General features: G+C 36.9%; 1 protein-coding gene across 2 annotated transcripts in view; it reads left to right on the top strand.

Moving 5' to 3' along the window:
- Positions 1 to 25,823, top strand: part of KDM1B (lysine demethylase 1B) — a 27,342-nt gene extending 1,519 nt beyond the window's left edge. For both annotated transcript variants that reach the window (XM_051799167.1, XM_051799168.1), the window contains exons 3-22: positions 2,112 to 2,214; positions 3,055 to 3,182; positions 4,554 to 4,643; positions 5,435 to 5,546; positions 6,274 to 6,390; positions 7,374 to 7,412; positions 8,490 to 8,694; positions 9,801 to 9,985; positions 10,853 to 11,029; positions 11,934 to 12,008; positions 12,580 to 12,717; positions 14,174 to 14,345; positions 15,306 to 15,433; positions 16,877 to 17,008; positions 17,398 to 17,472; positions 18,370 to 18,486; positions 19,305 to 19,430; positions 20,898 to 21,020; positions 22,567 to 22,719; positions 22,882 to 25,823. In XM_051799167.1, coding sequence (XP_051655127.1) covers positions 2,112 to 2,214; positions 3,055 to 3,182; positions 4,554 to 4,643; positions 5,435 to 5,546; positions 6,274 to 6,390; positions 7,374 to 7,412; positions 8,490 to 8,694; positions 9,801 to 9,985; positions 10,853 to 11,029; positions 11,934 to 12,008; positions 12,580 to 12,717; positions 14,174 to 14,345; positions 15,306 to 15,433; positions 16,877 to 17,008; positions 17,398 to 17,472; positions 18,370 to 18,486; positions 19,305 to 19,430; positions 20,898 to 21,020; positions 22,567 to 22,719; positions 22,882 to 22,965 — 2,479 coding nt within the window. In that variant the 3' untranslated portion in view covers positions 22,966 to 25,823. The remainder of the gene's footprint in view (positions 1 to 2,111; positions 2,215 to 3,054; positions 3,183 to 4,553; positions 4,644 to 5,434; positions 5,547 to 6,273; positions 6,391 to 7,373; positions 7,413 to 8,489; positions 8,695 to 9,800; positions 9,986 to 10,852; positions 11,030 to 11,933; positions 12,009 to 12,579; positions 12,718 to 14,173; positions 14,346 to 15,305; positions 15,434 to 16,876; positions 17,009 to 17,397; positions 17,473 to 18,369; positions 18,487 to 19,304; positions 19,431 to 20,897; positions 21,021 to 22,566; positions 22,720 to 22,881) is intronic.

Here is a 25,823-nt window from a genome sequence, read left to right as displayed (position 1 = left end):
CTTTCAAAAGGCTTATTTTCTCTGCCAGTAAGATAACATCTGTAGGATAGGATGCAGAGTCATGTAAAGCTTCGTAGACTGTCACATTTACTTGTTCTCTAAAAATCTGTGGGTTTTTCTGGGGGTGTTGTTTGGTTTCTGAGAGAAAGTGGGGACGAAGTGGCATACAACTGCAAGTAACGGCCTTAAGCCCATCTCTTTTTCTCCCTTTCTCCCCACTTTCTGCCTCACCCTCCCACAGTACTTACAGAAAAATATGTCTGTGATTCTGTACAACTGGCCTCTGCCTTTCAAAATGAGAGGCCTCTCAATGTGAAATATTTTTACTAGACTTATTAGTGATTGATAAGTGCTGTTTTTTCTAATCCCATTATATGCAACGAAACAGCTGCATGTTATTTTACCTTCTTGGATACAGGGCCTGGCAGCAGCAGCAGACTGTAATCACCTGCTGGCCACCAAAATGAGTCACCTGGTGCCTTGCTCAGTGCTGAGGTAGTTCGTAGCCTCCAACTCTAAGGACAGTCATGTCGGAATGACTGTCTACAGTCAGAGGCTAAGGTGATACAGAGAGATACTTTGTGTCACTGATCCAGAAGGGAAGCTTTAGGGGAAAAAAGCTACCATTTTCTGAGGTGTTAAACAGCAGTTTAGGGAAATCTCATGTAAATGAAACTGGTTGGTTTTCTCCACTCTCCAGCCCCATCCACCTCCACACAGTGGTAAGTTACGGTGAAGTGATGCTTTTTTTTTTCCTTAGGTAAAAAAGGTTGACTTAATTTTTTTTTACTCCCTCTACTGAGTTATAATTGGAAGGGGTGCATGCAAAAAAAAAAAGTTTATTTTTATATTGGGTTGTCTGAACTAATTTTTTACTGATGTAAAATATATCCACTTTATGTGGATATCATATGATTTCTCTTCTTTCCCCAAATAATTTCTTCTGTCTCAAGAAGCAAATGAAGCACCAGTTTACTTGATTTGCATCAGCTTAATTTGAAATTTTTTGAAAATTCCCATTTTCTTCTCCTGTTACCTTTACTTTGAGCAGAATTTCTGAACGAAGATACCACTGCCGTGTCCATCACTAACAGCTTGAATAAGGAAAATGCAGTCTGAAATAGGGAGAATTGAGAAGTACCATATATATACATATATAAAAGTATATAAAAAAGAAACATAATTACAAACAGATCCCTGTTATAACAAGATAACATTCAAGATTCAGTGCTGTTGTACAAGGGATTTATTTCCACTTCCTTTCTGTATGTGGTAGAGCACTCGTAGATTTAATTCTTCCACTAGGCTCTCTTTATTTGTGCTTTACTCCATGTCAAAGAATGCCTTTGATAATACCATTTTAAATATGCTTTCATATTTCTGCTGCATAGTTTCTCACACTCTATGCTTTCCAGTTTATATGATAAACTGTGGTCTTTTCTGCATTCCTACCAATGCAGTCAAAGACAGCCACAGAGCTCTCTCGTGCCATAAATCTTTTATTTTCTCCTATACTACACATTCCAGTCACCTAAAGCTTCAATGCAACTGCAGTTTAGACTTTAAATTCTGATATACTTTCATAGGAGGTACTTGCACTTCATGTGCAAGTCTTGGAACTGGTTGTTTACCTGATATTGAACATCTCTCCAGTACACTGTTTGGAAAAGCGCTTTAGAGTGCAAATCTCTTGCTACCAATAAACCAGTAGTTAGCAGGACGAGTGTTGCTCTGAGTGGTATTTGAATGCTTGCACCAGCATTGAAGTGATGTCTGTTCACTTTGCCAACCCAAATTCCAGTCCAGGTCTTCACGTAATGCAAATCAGATTATTGAAATCCAGGATATGCTGATCTGGAACAGCCTGTCAAGATGTACTCAGGGATCTAATCTTAACTCCGAATTTAGTTTAAAATAGTAGTATTGTTCCTTTCCCGTAATGCCTCATTCTCATTTTCCTCCTGAATTAATAGTCAAGCTGAACAGATTCTTACCTAGGTAACTCTGTCAAAACTGGTGTTATAAGTGAATGTACTGCCCAGGTGATTAGACAACTCTTCAAAAGCAAGCAATTTAATCTTTTTTATTAACTACTGCCTACTTTTTTTCAGATCTAACAATACAATGTCAACTGGAAGGGTACGAACGAAAAAAAAGGCATGTTCTTCAGATCAGTCTCCAGACAGTCTTCCTGTGAGGAGTTCTGGAAGACAGGTATTTATAAAATTCAAAAACACGTGGGTTCGTACTTTGCTATTTTTTATTTTCTGTTGACATTCATAAAGAAAGCAGGCTTCATTGTGGGTAAGTTAGGCCTCAGAGTACCTACCCACAGAGGGGGAGAATGAGGTAATTCTGTGAACGAGCAGGCAAAGCGTCTCATTTTGTGAACGATATTCAAGAAAGATAAATACTCAATGTAGCCTGTTAATGCTTAATACATTAAAAATACAATCACAGATTTCTGTACAGTTAGAAGAAGCTGTCTGCCCATCCAGACAGAGGCCTAAAACAACACAATACACAGTACCTTTGAAGCCCAGAAGAGACATCTGGTATACAGTTTTGTATAAAAAAAAAAGGCCCTAAGCCTGCTATAATATTTTATTTGAGGCACAGATAGGATTGCCACTAAATGATATCAATAAGTATGCAAAGAGGAGATTTTCTGAAGGAGAAATAGAACGAATGCATTAGGCTTGACTCATTGGCATGTGATGGAGCTTAAAATACAATTTAAACTGGAATTTTTGCTTATAATTTCTTCAATGGCATCAATTAGACTAAGGCAAGACATTTTTAGCTTTAAATGATATTTCCAGTCTTGCTGTGGGTTTGTGGCTTGCTTTTTTGTGATTTTTTTTTTTTTTGGTAGGAAAAAACTGACCTAATTTGACAGCTGTTTCATGCTGCAGCTATTTCACAATGGATACAAAGATTTTCATTTCATTTAACTGTTGGATGCCACTCACAAGCTGAAAAACTGTCTGAACGCCACTTTGTAGAAGATGTATTTGTGTAATTTCTGGTCAGATTTCTACTGTTCTTTATTAGGTGAAGAAAAAAGCGGCTGAAGCAGCAGCAGATGATGATGATGAAGCATCAGAGAAGAAATATAGGAAGTGTGAAAAAGCTGGATGCACTGCAACATGTCCTGTTTGCTTTGCCAGTGCAGCTGAAAGGTTTATTTCTTTTTATTTGTGTTTTTCATGGACTTTCTAAACTTACAGCTGAAGTTTAGGATCCTAACTGTATTCTGAAAAATTCCTTCATTTCTAAATGTAGAGGGAGAATTGAAAGATAATACTAATAGGAGTCTTAAAATGACAGGAAAGTGTCACAAGTTATTCCTGTTGTGGATGACTTTCTACTGGGCAAGTTGCTTATTCAGATATAGAATATCTTTAGGATGTGCTTACTTCTGTTATTAATGGTGTCTTCTGGAACATGCCTTTTGTGAAAGTGAGAGCATTAGTGTAAGCTGAGGAGGCTAAACTTGCTTTCAAAATGGAAAATGAAGTGAGCACCTGTGAGATCAGCATTGGTGATAGTACTGTTTTTGTTTAGGAAACAATAGATACTGGTTACTCATCTTTTTGAATTGTTATTTTAATATTTTGATTTTCACCCCTCCCACCCCTCCCAAGTACGTACTTTCAACGTTTTTTATTTGAGATGAAATCATTTCATGGCTGTTTCAGTCAGTAGCTTAGGTCACTGCTTTTTACCTTGTGCATTTATCTTGAACCATTTCATTAGGTTTAATGAGAGTTTTCTGAGGGAAGAACAATTGCATTGTCTGATGAAAATTACATTTGTAATGGATATTTCTTTTTGAGAGTAATACACAACAAATGCCCAGAATGTTTAACTCCTTCCTCAGGGTTTTCTATCACTGGGTTAAAATTACAACTCGGTCATGAGAAAATAATAGGCAACATCTGTTCTGTGTTCAGATTTGACTTTATGGTTTTGTCAGTTGTTCTGGGGACAGAACATTGTAATGACTTATGAATCAATTGATCACATGTACAAGAAAAATGCTAATTTAAATGATCCCTCCCACCCCTGCACTAATGTTAGAACTAAATGGAACAAAGTAAAGGAACTGTAAGTTCTTGTGAGAGGGACTTTGTCATGTTATACATTTGCAAGACACTTTGTGTGTCACAGCACATATCTACTCTAAGAGCAAACATATTTCACGTTCAGGAAACGCCTGCTTAAAGGGTACTAAAGACAGGCTCAGCTGACCATTGTTAGAGGGAGGCTGCTGGAAGCCAAGCCAGCTATATAACTGCACATTATGTACATGTTGCCTCCTTTGCATCTGGTGTTGCTTAGTTTGGAAACTGGAAATGTTTGAGACAACTGAAATGACCTTATTGTTATTTGTATGACTGTAGTGCTTTATGCAAGTCAGCCTTCATGAATGTAACATAAAGCCCTGGCTTGTTCTTAATATTTTGTTCATGTTTTAGAATGTGCTACTGTTAATAGATTTATTTTTCTAAATGTATTGTAAAGCTATTTTTATGTCTCCTGCATTACAGATGTGCTAAAAATGGGTATACATCTAGATGGTATCATCTTTCCTGTGGGGAACACTTCTGCAATGAATGTTTTGACCACTATTACCGAAGGTAGATTTGCCAATTCAGGTTGCATCTTTTCAGAGCTTATTAAAATTTGGCAGATGTTACAACTGTTGAAACATCATGTACATAAATATAATACAAAGACTTGTTTTCTGTGCTTGCTTTAGTCAGAGTGAGGCTTAGATATTGGTGCTGAAACTGCAAGTATTGTATGGACTAATCAATTGAAACAGAGCAGTGTGAACAAAACTGGTTGGTTTAGGCAGGCTGGTTTGTATGTGCAGTTGTTCTGAAGCTTTTGTCTTTTTAAAAAACAATGTTAGAAAATACGAAATTATGAGAACAGTTTTAAGTAAATCTATTTTCCTTTATAAAGCAAACTAACTTTACAATGTGAGTTCGGGAGACCTTTCCTCTCTGTAACATCAAATCAGCAAGGAGATTTAACTCTTGCGGTTCAGTGACCATGAAGACTCTTGTCAGGCTCACAGAGTGCTTTCAGCTTCACGCTCCTTCCTGTTTGAGTGGGCGTTACATCCAGCCTAAGTCCTTACGAAGACTTTTGTGTGCTTATGTGCTCAGCAGCACCCATCACTCAGTCCAGGCCTCAGACACAAGGAAGTGTGTTCATAAGCAAGAGGACATAATGGTCAGGATGCAATTTATTACTATCATAAGAACCATGACTTTCTCATTTTTTAACAGGAAAAATACGATATTCTCTACAGCCTTATTTCTCTGTCCTTTTTAAAATGTTCAATTTTAGAATAACTGCTTTGCTTGAAGTGAACTAGACATTCAATTTTCTGACCGCTTGCTGTTTTCTTTTCTCTTAGCCATAAAGATGGTTATGAGAAATACACTGCCTGGAAAAGGATTTGGACAAGTAATGGTAAAAGTGAGCCCAGTCCAAAAGCCTTTATGGCTGATCAGCAGCTTCCTTACTGGGTAAGATAAAAGGTCATTTATTTAATAAGAATGCAATGTTCTGATGTGTTTCTGGTATTCTGCTGTTCAACCAGCAGGTCAGCTGAATTTTTATAGGTTTTTTTTCTAGTATTAGAGGACTATGGAAAAGTTCAAGATAATAATTCTGATCAGCTCCTCCACTGTTGGAGACTTTATCCACACCTCACAAAAACCAACCTTCTGTTACTTTTCTGTGAAGTAGCAGCTACGATGTGTGATGTTCAGGTAGAATAAGATTTGGCAGAGAAAGGGAGCATACCAGCTATGGGAAAGTGTGAGTGTGAAAGACTTCAAAAACAGATTTTGTATTTCCTGGGTAAAAAGAGCAGAAGAAGAAAGATGGGAATGGAAAGAAGTTTGGTGGTAGGGGTATTTTATTTAGTTTTATGTTTGATTGGTTTTTTCTTTAAGTGGTGAAGAATATGTTTTTGAAGTAGTATTTGCAAAGTCCACTGAAAACCATCGTAACTGGGCATTGAATCAATTTTGGCCTTAGCTTCTGTGCAGAAATTCAGTCTTGCTGGAGATGGGCACAAGATTTCTGTATATCAAATGCCTTACTTATGACCTGATGATTACAGGAGAATGAATTTAACAATTATAATTGACAACTTTCTCACATCTTACTTTTTCCTAACTGGTTGCATTAATCTTATTTGTAATCAGACAGCAACAAGTAAAAACATGTTTGTTTCTTGACTTGTAGGTGCAGTGCACAAAGCCAGACTGTGGTAAATGGCGTCAGCTGACAAAGGAAATCCAGCTGACACCACAAATAGCAAAAACATACCGATGTGGTATGAAACTGAACAATTCCACCAAGGTAACACAGAACAGTTTTGCTCATACTGAAACATAACAACAAGTTGGTATTTCTTGTTTGCAGAAATTAATTTCTTTTTGTTTGCTGCTTAGTGTCTCTAATGTCAAAATGATAGTCTGATGGCCTGGAGAGCTGCGCAGTGACAGGCCTACATACTGTTTGGACCTTTCTGACTGGAAATGTCAAGAAAAAAGTATCTGAAATATCTTTATCTGCACAGTTAATTGTAAAATCCTTCATTCTGAAGCTATGGAAAGATTGTCAGCATGTACAAAATAGACGTACACCAAAATGTTCATTTCATTTATGTTTGGCCTTTCTTCGTTATTGAGGAAAGCATCTGAAAAGCTCAGTGAGCTTTTCTGAATTTCTATCAAGTCTGTCATGGGCTTTACATGAAAAGTTTCAGCTTTGTCACAAAGGTAACTCCTGAAATTTGAAAGAGTCTTTAAAGAGTCCTTAAAGTGCCATAGAATCTATATGGCACTTATAGCATGAAAGAACATAAACTGAAAATACTGACTTTGTGAAAATCTGAAGGGTCAGCATTTAATCTTGAAACTCTGTTATAAACATACTCTTTAAATAAATGAGAAACTCTCTTCTGTAGTCTCTACTGGAAGAGTCACTGTGGAAAATGTGGAATTTTTCTATAAAAGTCTGTATTTTTTTCTTAATTTGTTTCTTTCAGTGTTCCACCCCATTTTATGAAATAGAATGTATATTTTAATGTCCGATCAGTAGAAACTAACTTAAAAAAGGAGAAACACTTTCTTGGGTGCTTTTGCTTTGTGGTGTGTTGTGGTTTTAACCCATATGTTTCTCTACTATTTTTTTGTTTACAATCAGCTCTGCTACAGAAGGCTCACACTAACACTTTTTTTTAGTTTAAAGAACTATGCCATAGAAAATTACTTTGGTTTATATTTAATTTTTGCTGTACAGCTTAAGAAAAGCTCTGATACCATTCACTTTTCTTTCAGACTGAGGGCTCAGACCAATGTTCCATGCCTGAGGACTTGGTGAGTAGTGGCTGTCTTCCTCATTTGTCTTAGAATATGAAATCAATCCTATATTTCTTTTCTTTTTTTTTTTTTTTTTTTTTTTGTCCTTGGCCAATTATGTCAGTATTTATGCATTTTGCTCAGGAAACTGTCAGATACTCTTTGCAACAGAGCCTAGAGCCTTCTACTTTCTCATCTTTTTCCTTACCATACCAACTAGCTTTCAAGTGATTCATGGTGTCTTTGAGTTGTGGCCTGTGATTCAAGGTTTACTCCTAATTCTCATTTTTGATCAGGCAAGACAGTATTCAGTTGCCAGCTTTCAAATAAAATTCCTCATCGTAAAATTTCCTTGTCTTTCAGGTGGTTTCTATCTTTAGTCAAGCTAGTCTCCTCTTTTTGAATACTGCATGAGAACATCTAAACATGTTTTCTCTCTCCTCTCCCTCATAATACGAAATGTGCATACAAGATGTATGTTGGTGTTTCAAGGGGCTTATGATCATGTAACCCTGCATTTCAGATTTCATGTGCTCTGATGTTCAATAAGCCAATGTTGACAAGTGTACTCGAGGTACCTCTATCCCAGGGAACGTATTCGGGCTTATTGTTGACTCTTGTGGAAGCTTTCTGGCTTTGTGTCCTTAATGCATGTTTACTTGTAAGTTAAGGCTGAATCAATAGTGTTTCTTAGGGTTTTAAAAGGTCTTTGATGGGGATAGTAGAATCTAAATTAAATTGATCAGTTCAGATTTCTGGATGCATAAATGACTGCAAATGTTTTGTAAAAGGCATAAGGCATAGATGTGTTATGGCATGTCTCATCCGTTTGCTTTCCACGCGGGTGTGGAGTTTGTGAAGTGCCAGCTCCGTTTCTGAGGAAGAGATCAATACTAGAGGTTTTCTGTGTCAGGCTGAGGAAGGGGAAAGAGGGAGAGAAAATGTCTTTATGACTTGCAGTTCTGAGATTGGTACTTCTAGTGCTTTTTGGTCTCAGTTTTGGAGGGAGGGGGGAGAATGGTTCATTTTCCAACGTTTTCAAAGTACTGACGTGTTCTCTTCTCCCCTCTTTCCTTCACTTCTCCGCTTGGCCAGAGAGTGGCTGAAGTTTCAGACCATTGGTGGTACTCCATGCTCATACTCCCTCCTTTGCTGAAAGACAGTGTGGCAGCTCCCTTTCTAGCTGCATATTATCCAGACTGCGTGGGCATGAGTCCATCCTGTACCAGCACTAATCGGTTACCTGGTGAATCCAACCTTGTGAAGTTAGAGCACTTAAAGAGCGTGCCTAATTTGACTGGTAAGGGCCATCTGCAGGGCTCTGTTGCTTAAATAGGTGTGATAAATTTTGCCATATAGCTGAGTTCATAAGGCACATAATTCTTCTGATTCAGAATACTGATTCTGTTCTCGGCACTAATATACACACTCTTTGTGATTCCCTCTGTATTTCTTTGATGCCATTTACTGATTTCTAAGATAAAGGTAATACATTTCCTATGGCATTTCTTTAGGGAGTAAGCATAGACTGCAAAGTCTTTTTGTGTACCACCTGTAATTTGTTTATAGAAACAGGAAATTAACATGTGAGTACTTAAAGACTGTTTGCATTCTTAAGGAAATGAAGATCTATGAAAAAACAAACAGGATTCTGCTAGGTTTGATATTGTGGATCTTTGGGGCTTTGGAAAAAAGGATTTGATTTCTTAAGGCACTCAGATTCTGTTTAGGTTATTTTTTTTTGCTAGTGACAGCTCTGAGAGCGACAACTTGGGAGTGTGGATGTGCAGAATAGGTCAGGTAAGGAGAAAGGTAATTCAGGATTCCCATACTCATCTCAGAGAGAGTGCTTTGAGGGAAGTTCAGCTTCTGTGTTGTCTTAGCAGGCTTTGCTCTCCTTAGGGGCTCAAAATAAATCAGTTCATCTGTTCAACAGATATTTATCTGCTTAGCAGAAAACTTCATTTTACAGAGCTACCAAAGCTACACGTGGAAATGATTACTTTTATTTACTATCCACTCTGGGCAGTATTGGGAGTTGAAGCAGAAAGGAGTTCAGAATGCTGCCTGAGCCTATACAGTGATGGTAGACCTCAGACTTGAATTTAGGTCCTATTCGTTGTTGGACTCTTCTTGGCATTGGAGCGCACATACTGTTCTTTGACAAAACAGCTCTGATAGGTCCCAAGGTGTACCCATCAGGCAGCAGGACAATAATTAATGCTGCACAGCCTAGAGGGCAGGAGAGAGGAGAGCAATATAAATGATATCATTCTGGAGGTGGCTAGAGGCTGGAAAGCTTCCCTACTTGTTTATCCACGTGAGGTCAATGGATCATCTTAGAGGGAAAAGGATATAATGAAGATATGATGGAATATGACTAGCTCCTGGTGTGTCCTTATTCAGTTGCAGGCATGAACAAGTATTTCCAGCCTTTTTACCAACCCAATGAATGTGGGAAAGCACTTTGTGTGAGGCCGGATGTCATGGAACTGGATGAGCTCTATGAGTTCCCAGAATATTCACGAGACCCTACCATGTACTTGGCACTGAGAAACTTGATTTTGGCTCTGTGGTACACAAACTGCAAGGTAAGAGATGCTGATAGTTAATTTGTTTGTTTAAAAATAATAGCAACTTTTCTGGGATGTGAACTTTATTCTTAGATGTCTCCTTGTGCAACAGAAAAATTGCTCCCGTGTTTTTGAGAATCCATTCTAAGATTGGCTATTTTCTGGGGGAGTTTGGGGTTGAGGTTTTTTATTTGTTTGGTTGGTTTGGTCTGGTTGGGGTTTTTTTTAGATTTAATGCATAGAAGATCCTTTTGCAGTAAAATACAAAAGTTTTTGAAGTATTAAAACTCTACTCTGTCTGCCCAGCTGTCTAACTTTTTAAAGGGATGCTTAAGCACTTCCAAACAGTGTTTTGTGGATGCTTTATGATTTTTTTTTTCACCTGACTGTTGGACAGGTGTCTTTTTACTTAGGCTAATTCTATGACACCGTCTTCAGTAGGACTGCTGACGTTTCACATACCACAGCTCTCTGATATGGATGTCTGCATTTATGTGAAGGTTTTGGATATTAATCTATTTTTTACTTGGAATGCCATTTTGGAATGGATTTTACTGGAATGTCATTGTGAGCATTGCCACGAGGTAGATTCATTTTGCAAGCAGGAATCCATTTCAATACCATTCCTGTACTAATGAAACACACCATGGAGTTTGCGGGAGTATCTTGTAGACTCATTTGTTTTTATTCCATGTTAATCTCAATAAATTGTTCCCTTGCTGTGTAAAGCTGACTAGCAAGAAATTTCCAGGTTTTGAAATGCTCTCAGAAGCCTGAATCATGATTTTTTTTTACCATGCTTTGCAGTTCAAATATGATGTAAACACATGAAAAAATGGAATATTAGAAAATCAACATTTTCTACTCTTTGTTTCTTCTTTGCAGGAGGCTCTTACCCCTCAGAAATGTATCCATCATATCATTGTTCGGGGGCTTGTGCGTATTCGCTGTGTACAGGAAATGGAGAGGATACTTTATTTTATGACAAGGAAAGGGCTAATCAATACAGGGCTTTTGTCAGTCGGTCCTGACCAGTACCTTCTTCCTAAGGAATACCACAGCGTAAGTTGCTGTAATAATCCCTACATTATTAATGTTATAAAACTATATGGCATATGTAATACTTTTTTGGTTCTGGATTTTTTTCTCGTTTGCCTAAATGGCTGGAATGACAGGTAAAATTACATCTAAAAGCTAACACATGGCAATGCCTTCAATGGTTGTGGAAGCTACAGACATTAAACAAGGATTTTTTCCCACTAAAATCTGTGGAATTCAGTCCTATGGATTTGTGCTTCCCACGAGCTGTTCAGATGGATGAGAACTGTGTGAAAAATGCACAATATCCTTATGTTCTTCTTGTGGCTTAACCCTGTAATACACCTCTGCTCCCGTAGATGAGGCAACTCCTATTCTATGTCGGTTTGCAAGAATTATGATTAAAGGGTACATGTTGATGACTAGCAATTTGGTTGACAGCACCCAAAACTTATCAGATGAATGTATTCTGTAATGGAATACCTTCTAGAAATTCTAAGTTGATTACATTTAGAAAGTGTATTTTTATATGTTTTTAATTTATAAGATAGTTTTTACTGGTCAACCCAATCTATGATTGAAATCATTGCAAGGTAAGTGTGATTCTTGTCTGTTATCTTCAGTTAGATTTTGCTGCTTTTGTTACTGATAACTTCATCTGTTTCTCTTAAGAGAAACTTAGGTGTCTTCTTTTGAAGTCCTTAAAAACTTTTAGCTATTTTCAAAGCTACCATTGATCTTTTTTCTGTATTAAATGTACTGTTATCTTTAAAAGTTATCACGGGTTACTTCACAGGACAAGAGAGCCCAGACTTCTGAAACCTACAGATATTTTTAATGTTAGCAAAAAGAGAAATGAGAGTGAAAAGATAATTTCTATTTTAGCTCTAACTGTTTTTATTTATTTAAATATTTTAATATTTTTTAGAAATCTGTTATTATTGTTGGGGCTGGTGCAGCAGGATTAGCAGCAGCCCGACAACTGCACAACTTTGGAATTAAGGTAAGAAGCTTTAGAGTACATTACTTTAAAAAATCAGACTTCCTCTGCTTTTAAAGTATTCTTCATCAAAATGAAAAAAACCCCTACATTCTTGTTACAAACATGTATGTATAGGGCATCCTAATTAATTTGTAAAATCTGGGGGTTTGCTGAGTAAATCTGATGTTTAAAAACAGCATTTATTTGTATCTAAAATTCAACAAAGCATGCAGCATATATTTTATAGAGACACTGTACCCAGATTATTGTGTTTAGTAGCCTGTAGCATGCCTGAAGCTCCAATTTTGAAATTTCCTAAATAGGTCTTTAGCTTTTTTAAAAAGAAGGGTTGTTTCTAAAGTAACAGTTATCTTTGTATGTGTATATCCAAAAGGGTAACCCTTAAAAGACAATTTGAATGCATAAATTAACTACAAAGGATCCACAAATGAAAATAAAGTGTTAAGATTATTAGCATTGCTGGATTGCTCAGGGGTTTTTTTGTGTTTTGTTTTCTCCTTTGCTCTGGAGTTGAACAAATATGTTTAATATAATTAAATATTACAATTTACTAAGCTACCTTTTACCATAGGTCATTATCTTAGAAGCTAAAGACAGAATTGGTGGCCGAGTGTGGGATGATAAGACATTCACAGGAGTCACTGTTGGAAGAGGTGCACAAATCGTCAATGGATGTGTCAACAACCCAGTGGCACTAATGTGTGAGCAAGTGGGTTCTCTGCAGTGGTCATAAATTATCACTAGTGAAAAACTGTTGTTAAAGCCAGGTTCAGCTGGCTGGGTAAGGGTGGGAGTCCTTTTTTGTGACATGACTTAAACGCTGTCCTGCCTTGTAAGTAAACTCCACATTGCTATTATATCTTTGATAACAGTTGGGAATGGAGAAGGGATGTAGAATGGTTTCAAGCACATTATGTAAAGTAAAACAAGGTGGCACCAGCTTCAGAACCACTTTTTTTCCTTTTTCTAGAGATAGTAATGTAAAAGGTCCCCAGCAGAGTTCCTTAGGGCTGAGAAAGGCTTTACTGTGGGAGGCTATTGCTTCTGTGACAGACTTGCCTTTGTTCTGCCTTGATATTTCTAGTTGAATTCCATGCAAATTAAGATTAATATGCCTAACAACTACTGATGTAAACATGCTGCAGTTCAATTTCTTTAAAAGTTATTATTATTTGCTGGTTTGGTTTAGGTTTTTTTGAGGCAGGCAGCCGAATTTCTCCAAGTGGAAGCTGAGTATGGACTTTGTTCAGAGATGCATGCAAATCCAGCCCATGCCATTTTGCCCTATAGTGTCATGAGGAAATTTTTATTTTTATTTAAAAAAAAATCATGTTTTATTTATTAGGTGAGGAACAATGACTTCTGTAATACACTTTGGGTACTCCTCCTTTTGTGATCATTTAACGTCATCTTTCATTGGAAGTACAACTGTATCTTGAGATCTGCAGGGGTGACCAACAACCTAGAGAGATGTGAGGATATGTAACAGACACTGGAGCACGCCCTAAGTAACAAGGCACTAGGAAGAAATTAGTACTGTGTTTGAGCTATTCTCTCCAGACTGACTCTGTAGAACATAAAAACGTTTTTATTCTGATTTAGCTTTGTTGTGTTCAATGCAAGTTGGACAAGCAAAGCAAGGTATTAGCTTTAATTCCAAGTAATTTCTTTCTTTGCTTGGTTGTTAATAAAATTAGTGATAACCGGCAAGCAATATCCTGTCAGTTCCTGAATTCAGGGAACTGTTTAGGCCTCAGGCACCAGGAAGTTGTAGAAAGGAACTGACTTTAATTGTAATTTAGACAATAAATTGAGGTAGAAATAAAGGAGACTGGTTCATCATATTTGATTACCAGACTCTGCATCTCTGTACTAGCCCCTAGCCTGATAGAAAAGTTGGATAGGAGGTTTCTGTGAATCCCCGATAAAGAAAAGGGTGGAAAAGTGGGAGAAAATGATTTGTGAACAATTAACAGATAGAAGGATTGTTGGTATTCCAGTTTTAGGAAAACAAGAGTTAATCTGACTGTTTAAAGTTGTGGATGTGTTTTAAGTGGTATCACTTAAATCTGAGGGATTCATCTTGCTTTAAATAACTTTGAGCAGGATAGGCACTGTAAGTTTTTCCATCTTTAAAAAAAGCAATAAAATGTCTTTTTCTTAAGCTTGGCATTAAAATGCACAAACTAGGGGAGAAATGTGACTTGATCCAGGAAGGCGGAAGGATAACAGATCCCACTATTGATAAACGTATGGACTTTCATTTCAATGCCATCCTAGATGTCGTCTCTGAGTGGAGAAAAGATAAAACCCAACATCAAGATGTTCCTCTTGGTGGTAAGTGGGAGATGTATTGCAAAATGAAGATGTTGGCTGAGTTCATAGTTTTTATGTTAAACTGGCTCTTACATCAGACATTTTTCAACGTGCATATCTGACCTTAAATCCAACAGAGACTTCTCAGGTAGTATCTTGTTTTCATGATGGAGCTTTTTCAATACAAGTAGAGGCACTAGCAGTTCAAAAGACTTCCTTCTGGCTGAAGCAGGCCATAGCTAGCTGTAACTCTTATACTTTTTGACTAATCTGCCTAAAAAAGAGCCTGATCAAAGCCTTCTGCTGGCAAGAATAGTCCCATCTCCATTGGTAACGCCTCCCACTGCACTTACAGCGTGCAAGCTCATCAGCAAAAAATAAACTTGCTCAGAAATGTCTGCCTCCCAAATCTCTTCAGCACAGATTCTGTAAGACAGAATTAGCAACTTCTGTGTTCTTCAGTGAACTCTAGATCCAATTTCTGAGCTCTTTTGATTTTGTAAAAATTAATCAGGGTTTATTTGCAAGTATCCTCCATTATCTTAAAGTGTATTTTACCTGAAATATCCTAACTTTATATTGATGATACTTAAGCAGTTAATTTCTCTTCTGTCTCAACTGGCTAGCTCAGCTGTGCTGATGCACAGTATGTTTCGTTTTCTCTTTTTTCTCTGTAATTTTAACCTCTATTTTTCCTGAAGCTATGTATGTTTCCTTCTCGAACAAGATTTTACTAAAGAAACCTGTGATTAAACAACAAAGTTGTACTTTATCACTGGAAAGATCTTGTGGGTGGTGGTTTTTTGTCATTTGGTTTTGGTTTTGTTTTGTTTTTGTTTTATTTCTATGGGAAGAAAAACATCTTGGTACAAATTAGCAACAAGCTTGAAAATCTTGTGATCCAGATAATAGTGTGTTGAAATGCAGTAGGACTTATGATGAATTGTGATATATTCTTATTTTAAACATGTTCTTTCACAGAAAAAATACAAGAAATCTATAAAGCCTTTATTCAGGAGTCTGGTATCCAGTTCAGTGAGTTGGAAGAAAAAGTATTACAGTTCCATCTCAGTAATTTGGAGTATGCCTGTGGCAGCAATCTCTCTCAGGTGAGTTTTGACAGCTGCGTTCTGAAGTGGCTGAGCTCCATAGAAAATAGGGTTGGAAGTAACATCGAGAAGTCACCTGATCCATTCCAAGGCCCCAGAGGAAGAATCAGCTATCCCTACTGTTCCTGCATCCCTAACCTGTTCTTTAAAAGCACTAAGACACTGACTCCAGCACTGCCTTAGGTACTCTGATGGGAGCTCTTGATGTGCTTCCACCAAGATTCTCTTTAATGTAGAAGTTGAGAGTAGTTGGTTAGTACAGAGTAGGGCATTTTGCCGAGATGCTGGGTGGTAGGATTCACAGGAGAGTTACTCCTCCTCAGATGCTGTGTGTGACTTCTGCTTCTCAGTTCTGCGTTTAAAAACTGAGGTATTTCTCTACCCTGCTAGGTATCTTGAGAATAAATGCATTTAACTTCTGAAGTGTTCCAACACCCCGATGGTGGGCCCCAGTTCTCCACTCCTAGGTATTCTGTTGGCTGTGTGATCCTTGGCTCTCCTCGTGACTTCAGTTTTAACCAAGCAGCTTCAGGAAATACCAAAGTATGACGTTGTTTGCAGTGCATTATTTACTCAGTGCTTTTGCCACATTTAAAGATATTTAGGGTCAATTGTACTGTGGCAGTGGGACAGCTGGTTGATACGTGCAGATGCGCAAATCTGATCTGAACCGAGAAGGCCATAAGAACCTAACAAAAATCTGCAAGACAGTGCTGTACCATGGCAGTCAGTGGAAAATATATTGACATGTCAAGTTTTCATACTCCATGAGCACTCAGGGGAAATAAGAAAGATCTATCTTACCTTCACTTTTAAAATTAAAATATGGAGTAAATGCAACTGCTGTGATAGGAATTGGCATTTGAGTAGCAATTTGAGAATTGCTTCAGACTTTTCACTGCTAAGTGGTAATTGCTTAGTGCAAATACCACTGTTTTACTACCTGTAAGTTTGCAGGGGTTGGAGGAGAAGGCCAATGAAAGCTATAATGGAAGAACCTCCAAAGTGACAGAAAAATTCCATTGAGTTTTTTTGTGTCTTATTTTCCCCTTCATGTTCAGAAATAAGGTATTTCCATTTTTATATGAAGTCCTAAGGCTGTAAAATCTGATTTCTTCGCTAGATACAGGCAACTGAAATAAATACACTGCAATCCACCTGGATTTTTGTACTACTTTCCTTGTTTTCTCTTCCAAGCAGAACTATAAACTACCTGCTAGTGACCAACCCATGCTATGACTGTTCTTAATCCAGCAATTCATGTGTTGTATAGTAGCACTAGGTAAATAAGCAATTTGATTTTTTCAGCATTGCCATAAATTCTGGTGATACACTTCTTTTCCCACTTGCAAAGGGGACTAGGGTGGCTTCTAAACTGTGGGACTTTTGCTACTACCCATGTCCCCTCACCAGTAGCAACAGCTAGTTATGTTCTGTTCACAGGTATCTGCACGCTCATGGGACCACAATGAATTTTTTGCCCAATTTGCTGGAGATCACACTCTTCTCACTGTGGGATATTCAACTGTGATTGAGAAGCTGGCAGAAGGGCTGGACATCCGGCTGAATTTCCCAGTGAGTCTGGAAGCAGTGCCTGTCTTGAATTGCTTTGAAGTACCCAGTGATATCTACGTATTCTTTTGGACCAGGCAAATCTGGGCCTGTGATTATGTCAATTGGTCTTTGAAAAAAAAAAAAAAGAGGACAATTTCTGCATTTCTGGAAATCCTCTCAGAGGACTGTCAGTACTTAAATACTGTGATATGATGATTTTATATGTTAGAATCCTGATTTTTCTTTTTCAGCTTCCATAGAGGCTGTTTTTTGTCTTTCAGTATCTCTGGAAATACTGAAAGTTCCTCACTTTCTAGTTTGCAGACTGGTGCTATATTAGCTATTCTTGTTGGAATTTGCATTGCGTATGTACATTTTGTAGTATAATCTTTCTATTTGTCTTTCAATAGGTACAGAGCATTGACTATTCTGGTGAAGAAGTGCATGTCACTACTGCAGATGGAACAGTGTGGACAACACAAAAGGTATCCAATATGCTCCAAGATTCTAGGGAATACACAGTACATGCCCTTTCTGTCTTTTTTTTTTTTACCTTCTCAGAAGACTATTTAGTCCAGTTTGTCCCCACTCAAAGATGAATACTCACATATTCTAGTGACCTGTATTTGGGTGTCCTAGAGCCTAATTTTTGGTGAGCATGCTTGAGTTTTTGAGTACAAGCTGATTTGAAGAATTAAGTACTATAAAGTTAATACTAAAAATGTGAAGCAAATAGATTTTTATCTGGTTTTTGAAGTGATATTTTTCTCATCTGGTTGCATTTCCTGCTCAGTTTTACCCCATTTAGCATGTGAATCTACCCTGTTAAAATCTGCACTTCGGTGTGCAGGATTTGACAATCCGTATATCTCAGTTTCCTTTATTCCCTGTATCCCCACCTTCTTCATGCTGCGTAATTTAGCTTTTAGTAATTTTTAAAATGATATATAAACTTGATAAAGATTGGATTGACATCAACAGTGTTACTGAGCATATTTTCAAGAGAAGGGATCTGTGAAGGAATTAAAATCAAACCAAAACACTGACCATCTCTCTCTCCTTTCACAAAGACAGTTTTGTTAATCTGAAAGCCATTGACTATCATCTACAGGAAGTATTAGTAGCATGATTAGCCACTCTGATACAAGCAATTCAACAGAATATGACTTATAATCGGTGAACTGTGGGATCTGTTCTCACTTGAATGTAAGGCATGTGTTTCCAATTAATGGGAAATAACACCAGACACTAATCTAGAAATGTTTGGTGAATTATTATGCTGCATCCTACAAGAATAATCCAAAATAGTTAAGAGGATGCTGTGAGGTTTAAGTGCAGCGTTCAGGTTTTACTACTGTTGTGATTGTAGCTATTTCTTTCAGGTATTAGTGACTGTACCACTGGCCCTTCTTCAGAAAAATGCCATTCAGTTTAATCCTCCACTGTCAGAAAAAAAAATTAAAGCCATTAATAGTTTGGGAGCAGGAGTCATTGAGAAGGTAAGTGATGTCATATTATCTTTAGTTTTCTTTTCATAGAAACATTGGCTGTTTTGTCCCTGTTGCTCTTGCAGTGTATTTTTCAGGATTTATGATGCATTTGGGTTTACTCTTATACAGTAGCCAAGAAGAGCAAAATATTATCATGTATTTCTGTTTCTTAGACTTCCCAACTTAATGGTGTTTTTAAAGAAATTGTTTGCAGAATAATTTCAAGACTTAAACACTTTCTGCCTAATTTTGAGCAAACCTTCATCCTGGTCTTGGATCTTCCAAAATTCCAATAATATGTTTATTTTTTAACCTAATAAATGCATAAACTATTTACGAAGAAAAGTTGTGTATTTGACCAGTGTAAAATCTCCTACCCTTTCCCAATGCAAAAACACAGCCTTTCCTGAAAAGATCCCTAGTAAGATCTGTGCTTAGAACAAAACAGTAACAGAGTAATGTCAGAAACAGGATTTATAGCAAAGTTGAAATTTAAAGGCAAGATTCAGAAATTCCCAACACAGGGTGGGGATCACTTAAGTGCAAAAAAATCTGCTGAATTTCTTGGGCATTTTACACAGTGAATTCCATTGTGAATTTGATCGTCTGTGCATTTGCAGTTTATGAGATTAGCATTTTTTTTTCTTTGCCTGTCTCCCTTGGAGGACAGGCCCATGTGTTCTCTGTTGAGACCCACTTATAGAGCGGTGCGTCTCTAAATGAGTGGAAACAGGAAGGAAAAAGATTTAGAAGAATATATACCATACCCCATTATGAGTTTTGTGGTATGAAAAGGTTTAATTCTATCTTTGTCTCTCTCCTTCTAGATTGCCTTGCAGTTTCCTTACAGATTTTGGGACAGTAAAATTCAAGGAGCTGATTTTTTTGGTCATGTTCCACCCAATTCTAGCCAACGTGGGCTCTTTAGTGTTTTCTATGACATGGATCCAGAGGTATGATAGGCTAGCTGTATTTTCTGTTGGCCCTTCAGAAATTCACTTTGGATTCTAGGTGCAATAATTACTGAAAACCGAAATTTTTCTTCTTCCCTCCACCTTTGCTACTGTTAGAAGCAGTGGAAGCAGTGCTGTTTATCAAGGAAAAGCTGATTGATATTCTGTTGTAATAAATGGGAATGTTTTCCATTGCTTGGATACAAAGTAATATACAAGCAAGTATATTCTCTAACTATCCAGAAAACAAGTCTCTAATACCTTACTGTAGATCTACCAAAGTGAGAAAAAGTCTACCACTCACTTCCTGTTTAGGACTTCTGTTCCCTTATTTAAATCAGCTAAAAACCCTGTTAAAAAGATCATGCTACCTTACTAATACTTACAGGCTTGCAGTAGCCTGAATGACTATGTGCAATAGCAGAAGAAAAGACAAACATCAAGTTTTGTAGGAAACTGAGGTCTAGGCTCAGTCCCAAGCTCATGAATTTCAAAGCAAATTCAAACTAGTGCATTGACATCATGTTTCTCTTCCCTGCCAGTTCCAAGCAGACACATCACACATTTATATTATACCTTTACATACTTTTACAACAACTGCTGCTTACCACTTGGCATCAATCAAAAGGCCATTTTATAACCTTATGTTTTACTCCAAAAGGAAACTATCCTGTGAAGATTGTGCTCTGTTACTATATTATTTGTACTTGCATACAGCTTTGCTTGAATGAGTTCTCTCCAGTACTTTTAAGCTCATTTTACATGACGTTCAGTGTGCTGGTGCTGTCCAGAGACACTAGACATAATTCTTAATTTCCTTAATAACTATTCCCTGCTAGTTATCAAGTTATGTAACGAAAGAATTGCCTTATATAAACAAGAGAGGGAGAGTTCTTTAAAGGAGTTGAGAACCTGTGTGCTCTTCCCTAGTCACCACTTCACCTCTAAAACTTCTGCATGGTAGCAGATGTCTTGAAGTGGAACAAAATATCAGTAGACTTGACCTTTCATTTCTTGGTCCAAAATCTGCTGGTAAGAACTTAGTATTGGCCTAATCCAAAACATATCTAACTATTATTTAAATAGATTCTCTTTGTCACCACCTTTTGAAAATGGAGTACAGCTGAGGTAGAAGTTTGGCAAGGAACTGGAGCTTAAGAGGTCACACAAAGAATAACACTATAAATGTAATTTTTTTTTTGTATAGCCTTTACATAGGCAGTAGGAAGTTTTCAGTTAATTCAGTAAGTTGTAAAAGGGGCTGACTGTATCAGATCTGTGAACAAGACATCAGAAGATGTAGTAATTTGAGCATAAATACTGTAGAATATGCATCCTTTATTCTAAGGAATCAAACCCACTTTCTCTAGAACAAAAGTTACTTTGCAGCTGAAAATATCTTTGCAATACCAACTAAAAGAGACTCTTCAAGAAATACTTAATAACCTAATAAGGTCTTGTTTTTAGGGCAAAGAAAGCATTTTAATGTCAGTGGTCACTGGAGATGCTGTGGTAACCATTAAGAATTTAGATGATCAACAAGTACTGCAACAGTGTATGACTGTACTCAGAGAGCTGTTTAAGGAGCAGGTAAGAGAAGCCTCTTATTAAGAGATGATTAACTTGCCAACAGACAGAAAGCTTTCAAATTTTATGGTATAGGAAAACCATTGACATTTTACCTCGAGGTATAGCCAAAACTATGTAGCATGGGCCCTACATCCTCATTGTAAAAAAACACTAGATAAAAATTTCTGCCTTTTTTCCTTCCCCTAGATCATCATTTTTAGATCATCATTTTTAGGATAAAAACTAATAGGAAAATCAGAGAAATCTGGGGCAAGCATAACACTGTCACTTAGCAATGTTATTTGCGTTCTACTCCAGAGATAGTAATGCTTCTGTTAATTTAAACAGAGCAGTTAGATCCCAAGGAATGATTGTGTTAATAATGTTCAGGGGTGATCTCTCAAGTTTTACTGATGGTTCAGATATTAGAATTAATGATCTTGGAGGAACTTCAGCATCTGAAAACTCAAACTATTCCTAGAAAACATACTTTTGGTAATGGCTTTGTTGTTACTAGAACCATGTGCAATGAAAGTCCACATACCTGCTATTTTGGTCTCATGAGAATGTAGCAAATAGGTCTTTGGTTTTGGTGCCACTCTGGTCTAGAAGAGTGATTTTGATGCCTGTCTCTGTGGTTTAGAGCAGTTGTGAATGTCAGTCACCTGTCAACAACGCAGCAGGATTTTCAAAGACAAGATGGTGTCCAGGGGCGTACCAGAACTTCTTCTGGGATGCCTGTGAAACTTGCCATACTTGGCTAGTCATTGTCTAGATTCCTTGAGCTTTAGTCTCTCGTGTGCTGCCTGAATGTAACAGTATTTGTCAATACCAGATATTCTGCAACAGGCAACCAGAGGTGCTTCTGTTAACTTGGCATGAGCTCCTCCAGAGGGGGCCACAGCAGTAGCTGACTAAGCCTTCTTACAAGTGTTATCTAGGCTCTTTTTGGTAGAACTGTGTGGAATTTGCATGCTGCAATGTGACAAAGACTACACGGTGTTACTGTCATGGCTCAGCTACGGACACTGACTTTCCGGTCTTTGTTTTCTCCTGAACCTAGTTCTCAAGACAGCTTTTCCCGATCTTAGATCTAAGTTATCTTATTTCTCTATTGGAATAAAATTATCTCCAAAATGACTGCATTTTGAGATGTAACAAGCTAGAAGTAGCAAAGCATTATGCCTAACCAAGGCAAAAATCACTTCCGTTATTAATATAAACATGTTGAATGATGTTATCTCTATTATTTGTTTACAAGAGTATGTCTGTATTTTGAGAATTTTTTTTCTCATATGTAGTTCTAGGTATATTACAATATGCAGATTTGTTGCATTCAGAACAGTGCAGTTGTGATGTTTCAGGCATCAGGCAAGTCTAGAAAAATAAATTATCTTTGTGGTTAGTACTAAAATAAAAAAAACCAGAATTTAATTCCCAAAGGCAATCTGATCTGTACTTAATACTACTGTATTACTCTAAAGATTACAAGAAACTGTTAGTGAGAAAAAGCTATGCAATTATCAACTTTGCTTTGCAGTGCATAACTTCTGTGTTGATTATGCAGGAGGTTCCTGACCCAGTGAAGTTTTTTGTTACTCGATGGAGCAATGACCCTTGGCTCCAGATGGCATACAGCTTTGTGAAAACAGGGGGCAGCGGGGAAGCTTATGACATTATAGCTGAAGACATACAGGGAAAAATTTTTTTTGCTGGTGAGGTAAGTATCTTTGCTACTGGCAATTAAGGTTATCGGGGAGCAGCTTCTTATGGAAGATCGTGTTTGGCTAATCAACACCATTAACTTAGGGGTAGTATATAAATATCCTGTTCTAATAGTTTTAGAAACAAATAACTTTTTTCTTTTTTTTTTTTAATACAGGCCACAAATAGGCACTTTCCTCAGACAGTTACAGGAGCTTACTTGAGTGGGGTTCGAGAAGCAAGCAAAATAGCAGCATTTTAAGTACTGAAATTTTGTGTTTATAGATATATTTTTAATTGTTTTCTGTGGGTAAAATTATCTTCAAGTTTCCTATTGCTGCCTTTTTCCTACGTGGTACTTGAAATAGTATATGGTACCTGAAGATAAAATCTTCATCTTCTCCTCTTTCTCCTCCCACCCCATTTTTAAGCTCTGATGATACATATTGTTGGGGGCTTTTTTCCAGCTATGGTATTACTAGCAGGAGTGACATTGGAATCCCTGACCACAGCTTAAGTAAGAGGACTTTTGTCAAGAGTCTTCTGTATGGCTCAAGTCATGTTATTGTGAACCTTCATTTCAGAAGGTCAGATTAAAACAAGACTAAGTTACATACAGCATTAAAAATGCTGGCAGTTAGTTATGATGATGGGAATTTTCCACTAACTGTGCTTCTCAGGTTGATTATGCTCATAGGAGTTCATACTGGTGTCCAAGAGCCTGAATAGCCTAGAAAAATTCTAGAATTATTGTAGGAAGGAACTCAATGATCAGTTTTCCCACTTGCAATCAATAAACTTTTCTATAATATTTTTTCATATTCTTAGCTTCACTGAGTGGGCTTTGGAATATGAAGTTTGTTCCTTTAATAAATGAGCTGGAACAGTTTACAGTGCAATCATAGAAAGGTTATTGTAGCTAAATAAAACTTGAAAAATTAACTTTTACATTACTTTTAAAAACTTTGAAATATTCTCTGCTACTTATTCAGAGGAATTCTTGTTACAATAATAGGCTAGTAGTTTAGATTTGCTCATTGCTTCTGGTCATGTAGGAAACAGGACAGCTTAAAAGTATTGTATTTCTATGATTATTTTGAAAACAAACTTCCAAATTCATTTGGGCCGAGTAGAGGAAGGATCTACTGATTTGAGTGTACAGTGGGGGGGGAAGGACTAAACTCATTCAACTTTTATATTAAAAAATAAGTGAAGATGAATGAGGAAAAATATTAACACGTTTATGAAGGGCTGAAAGATGGTGGCTTGCACTTTGACTTGAAGTTTTTTTTTTCTTATATTATTAGAATATTATTAAAAAACCATGAGGGACTAATTCAGTAAAGGCTAAACATCTATCTAGTAGCTTTTCCATGGGACAGGGAAGAAAATATTTTTAACAGAAATAAGACAGATATAATCAGGGTCTCTGTTGTAATACTGCTCCAGTAAAACAGTATTAATGAAAAAAAAATTAAAATCTACTTTTAGATCTCTTCCCTCATACCTTCCCTATAAGTTCACTGTTATACAGACCTCAGACCTCATGATTTCTGAAATGAACATAAGCACTTATACTATTCACCCTCATTCTCCTGCATAGGCTTTTGTCTTTTTTTAATCCCTTCATTTAGAAATGACACAGCAATTTTTATTTTTTTTTGAGTTCCAGTGCTTATTTCCATAAAGCTGTATCTTTGGAAAAAACCAGGCAACCTTAACAAAAGTCATAGAATCCTAGAATGTTAAAGGAGTTGGAATGGACCTTAAAGATCATCTAGTCCCAACCCACCCTGCCATGGGCAGGGACACTTCTGATATGACCGGGTTGCTCAAGGCCTTACCCAACCTGGCTTTGATCACCACCAGGGTTCTACTGCATAAATGCAATTCTTCTTTTCAAATACATAATGTTTTGGTTTTAGAGTAGCTATGATATTGTTAAAACCCCTTTATTTAATCTCTAATTTACAAGGTGAAGATGTTTATATAACTAGATGTTTTTCAGATATATATTCTGTTCTGCTTCTTAAAGCTGGGTTATATGAATTACTAGGAAGAGTGAATTTTTTCATAATTTTCCTCTACATAAATGCTAGTATGTACAGTTTTAAAGCATTTCCAAGCATTAAATTGTAATTTAAAGGCTATAAGAAGCAAGACAAAGCCCTCTGATGATAAAAGATAATCAGACATCAGATTTTTCCTTTGGTAGTCATTTGCACTTTGTTAGCTTCATATATTATGGGCCACCTTATGGCATAACTAGGAAATATTGAGAGCTATGTATGTTTTGAGTTTCAAGTTTCTTTCCCTCTTTACCATATATGACAAATTATTAGCAGAGAAGCTTCTGGTGGTGGGAAAAAAACTTATTACTACAAGCCCAAAACATTATATTCCATGGCTGCTTCAGCTGACCTTGTTCAAAACTTCAGCTTATTAACATATAAACATGTCACATTTCAGGTAGGAATGGTCTGGAAAGTTTAGCTCAGCATCCTTTTCCGCAGTCCAAAGTTTGTGTGAATGTGCTTAATGTCATCCTGTTAATTCGTATTTGGGGTTTTCAATCTACCTGCAACTTTGCAGGTAGATAAATGCTATATCCTAGAGAAGAGAGATGGACATGGACATGAACATGAACAAATACCGTCATATTTGGCTTTAGATGATGCACACTTACAGCATTACAAAAACAGATAACAAATGATAAATTTAATCAATGGCCTAGTCTATTAATTATTTGTATATTATTTTGGTGCCAGGGCACTTAAAACTGTCTTGTGCCGCACTTAATTCTGAGGAGTAAATAAAGTATGTTCCATTTTAATTTACATTCACTTGAAATATATAAGAACATCAGGCTGGTTCTGAGACTTCATTCTTTAATGTTGCCCAAATTTTTTTTTCATATCTATGTTAAAATTTATTTCAAGCATGTATGTGTTTTGTGTTTAATTTATTCCCTCAAATAAAGAACTGGGGAATGTTTTCTTTGAGTAGATTTGTTTAAATGTTATTAAAAAAAAAAGATTTGAATGCAGAGCATGATCTGTTACAATTCTTCTGTGTGACTATGTTATGGCAGCAGAATAAAACTGGAAAGTATTCACAGGA

Source organism: Manacus candei, unplaced genomic scaffold (genome assembly GCF_025592945.1).
Source record: "Manacus candei isolate 608988 ecotype Guabito, Panama unplaced genomic scaffold, ASM2559294v1 h1tg000049l, whole genome shotgun sequence".
NCBI lineage: Eukaryota > Metazoa > Chordata > Aves > Passeriformes > Pipridae > Manacus > Manacus candei.
This window is presented reverse-complemented; position numbering and strand designations above follow the sequence as displayed.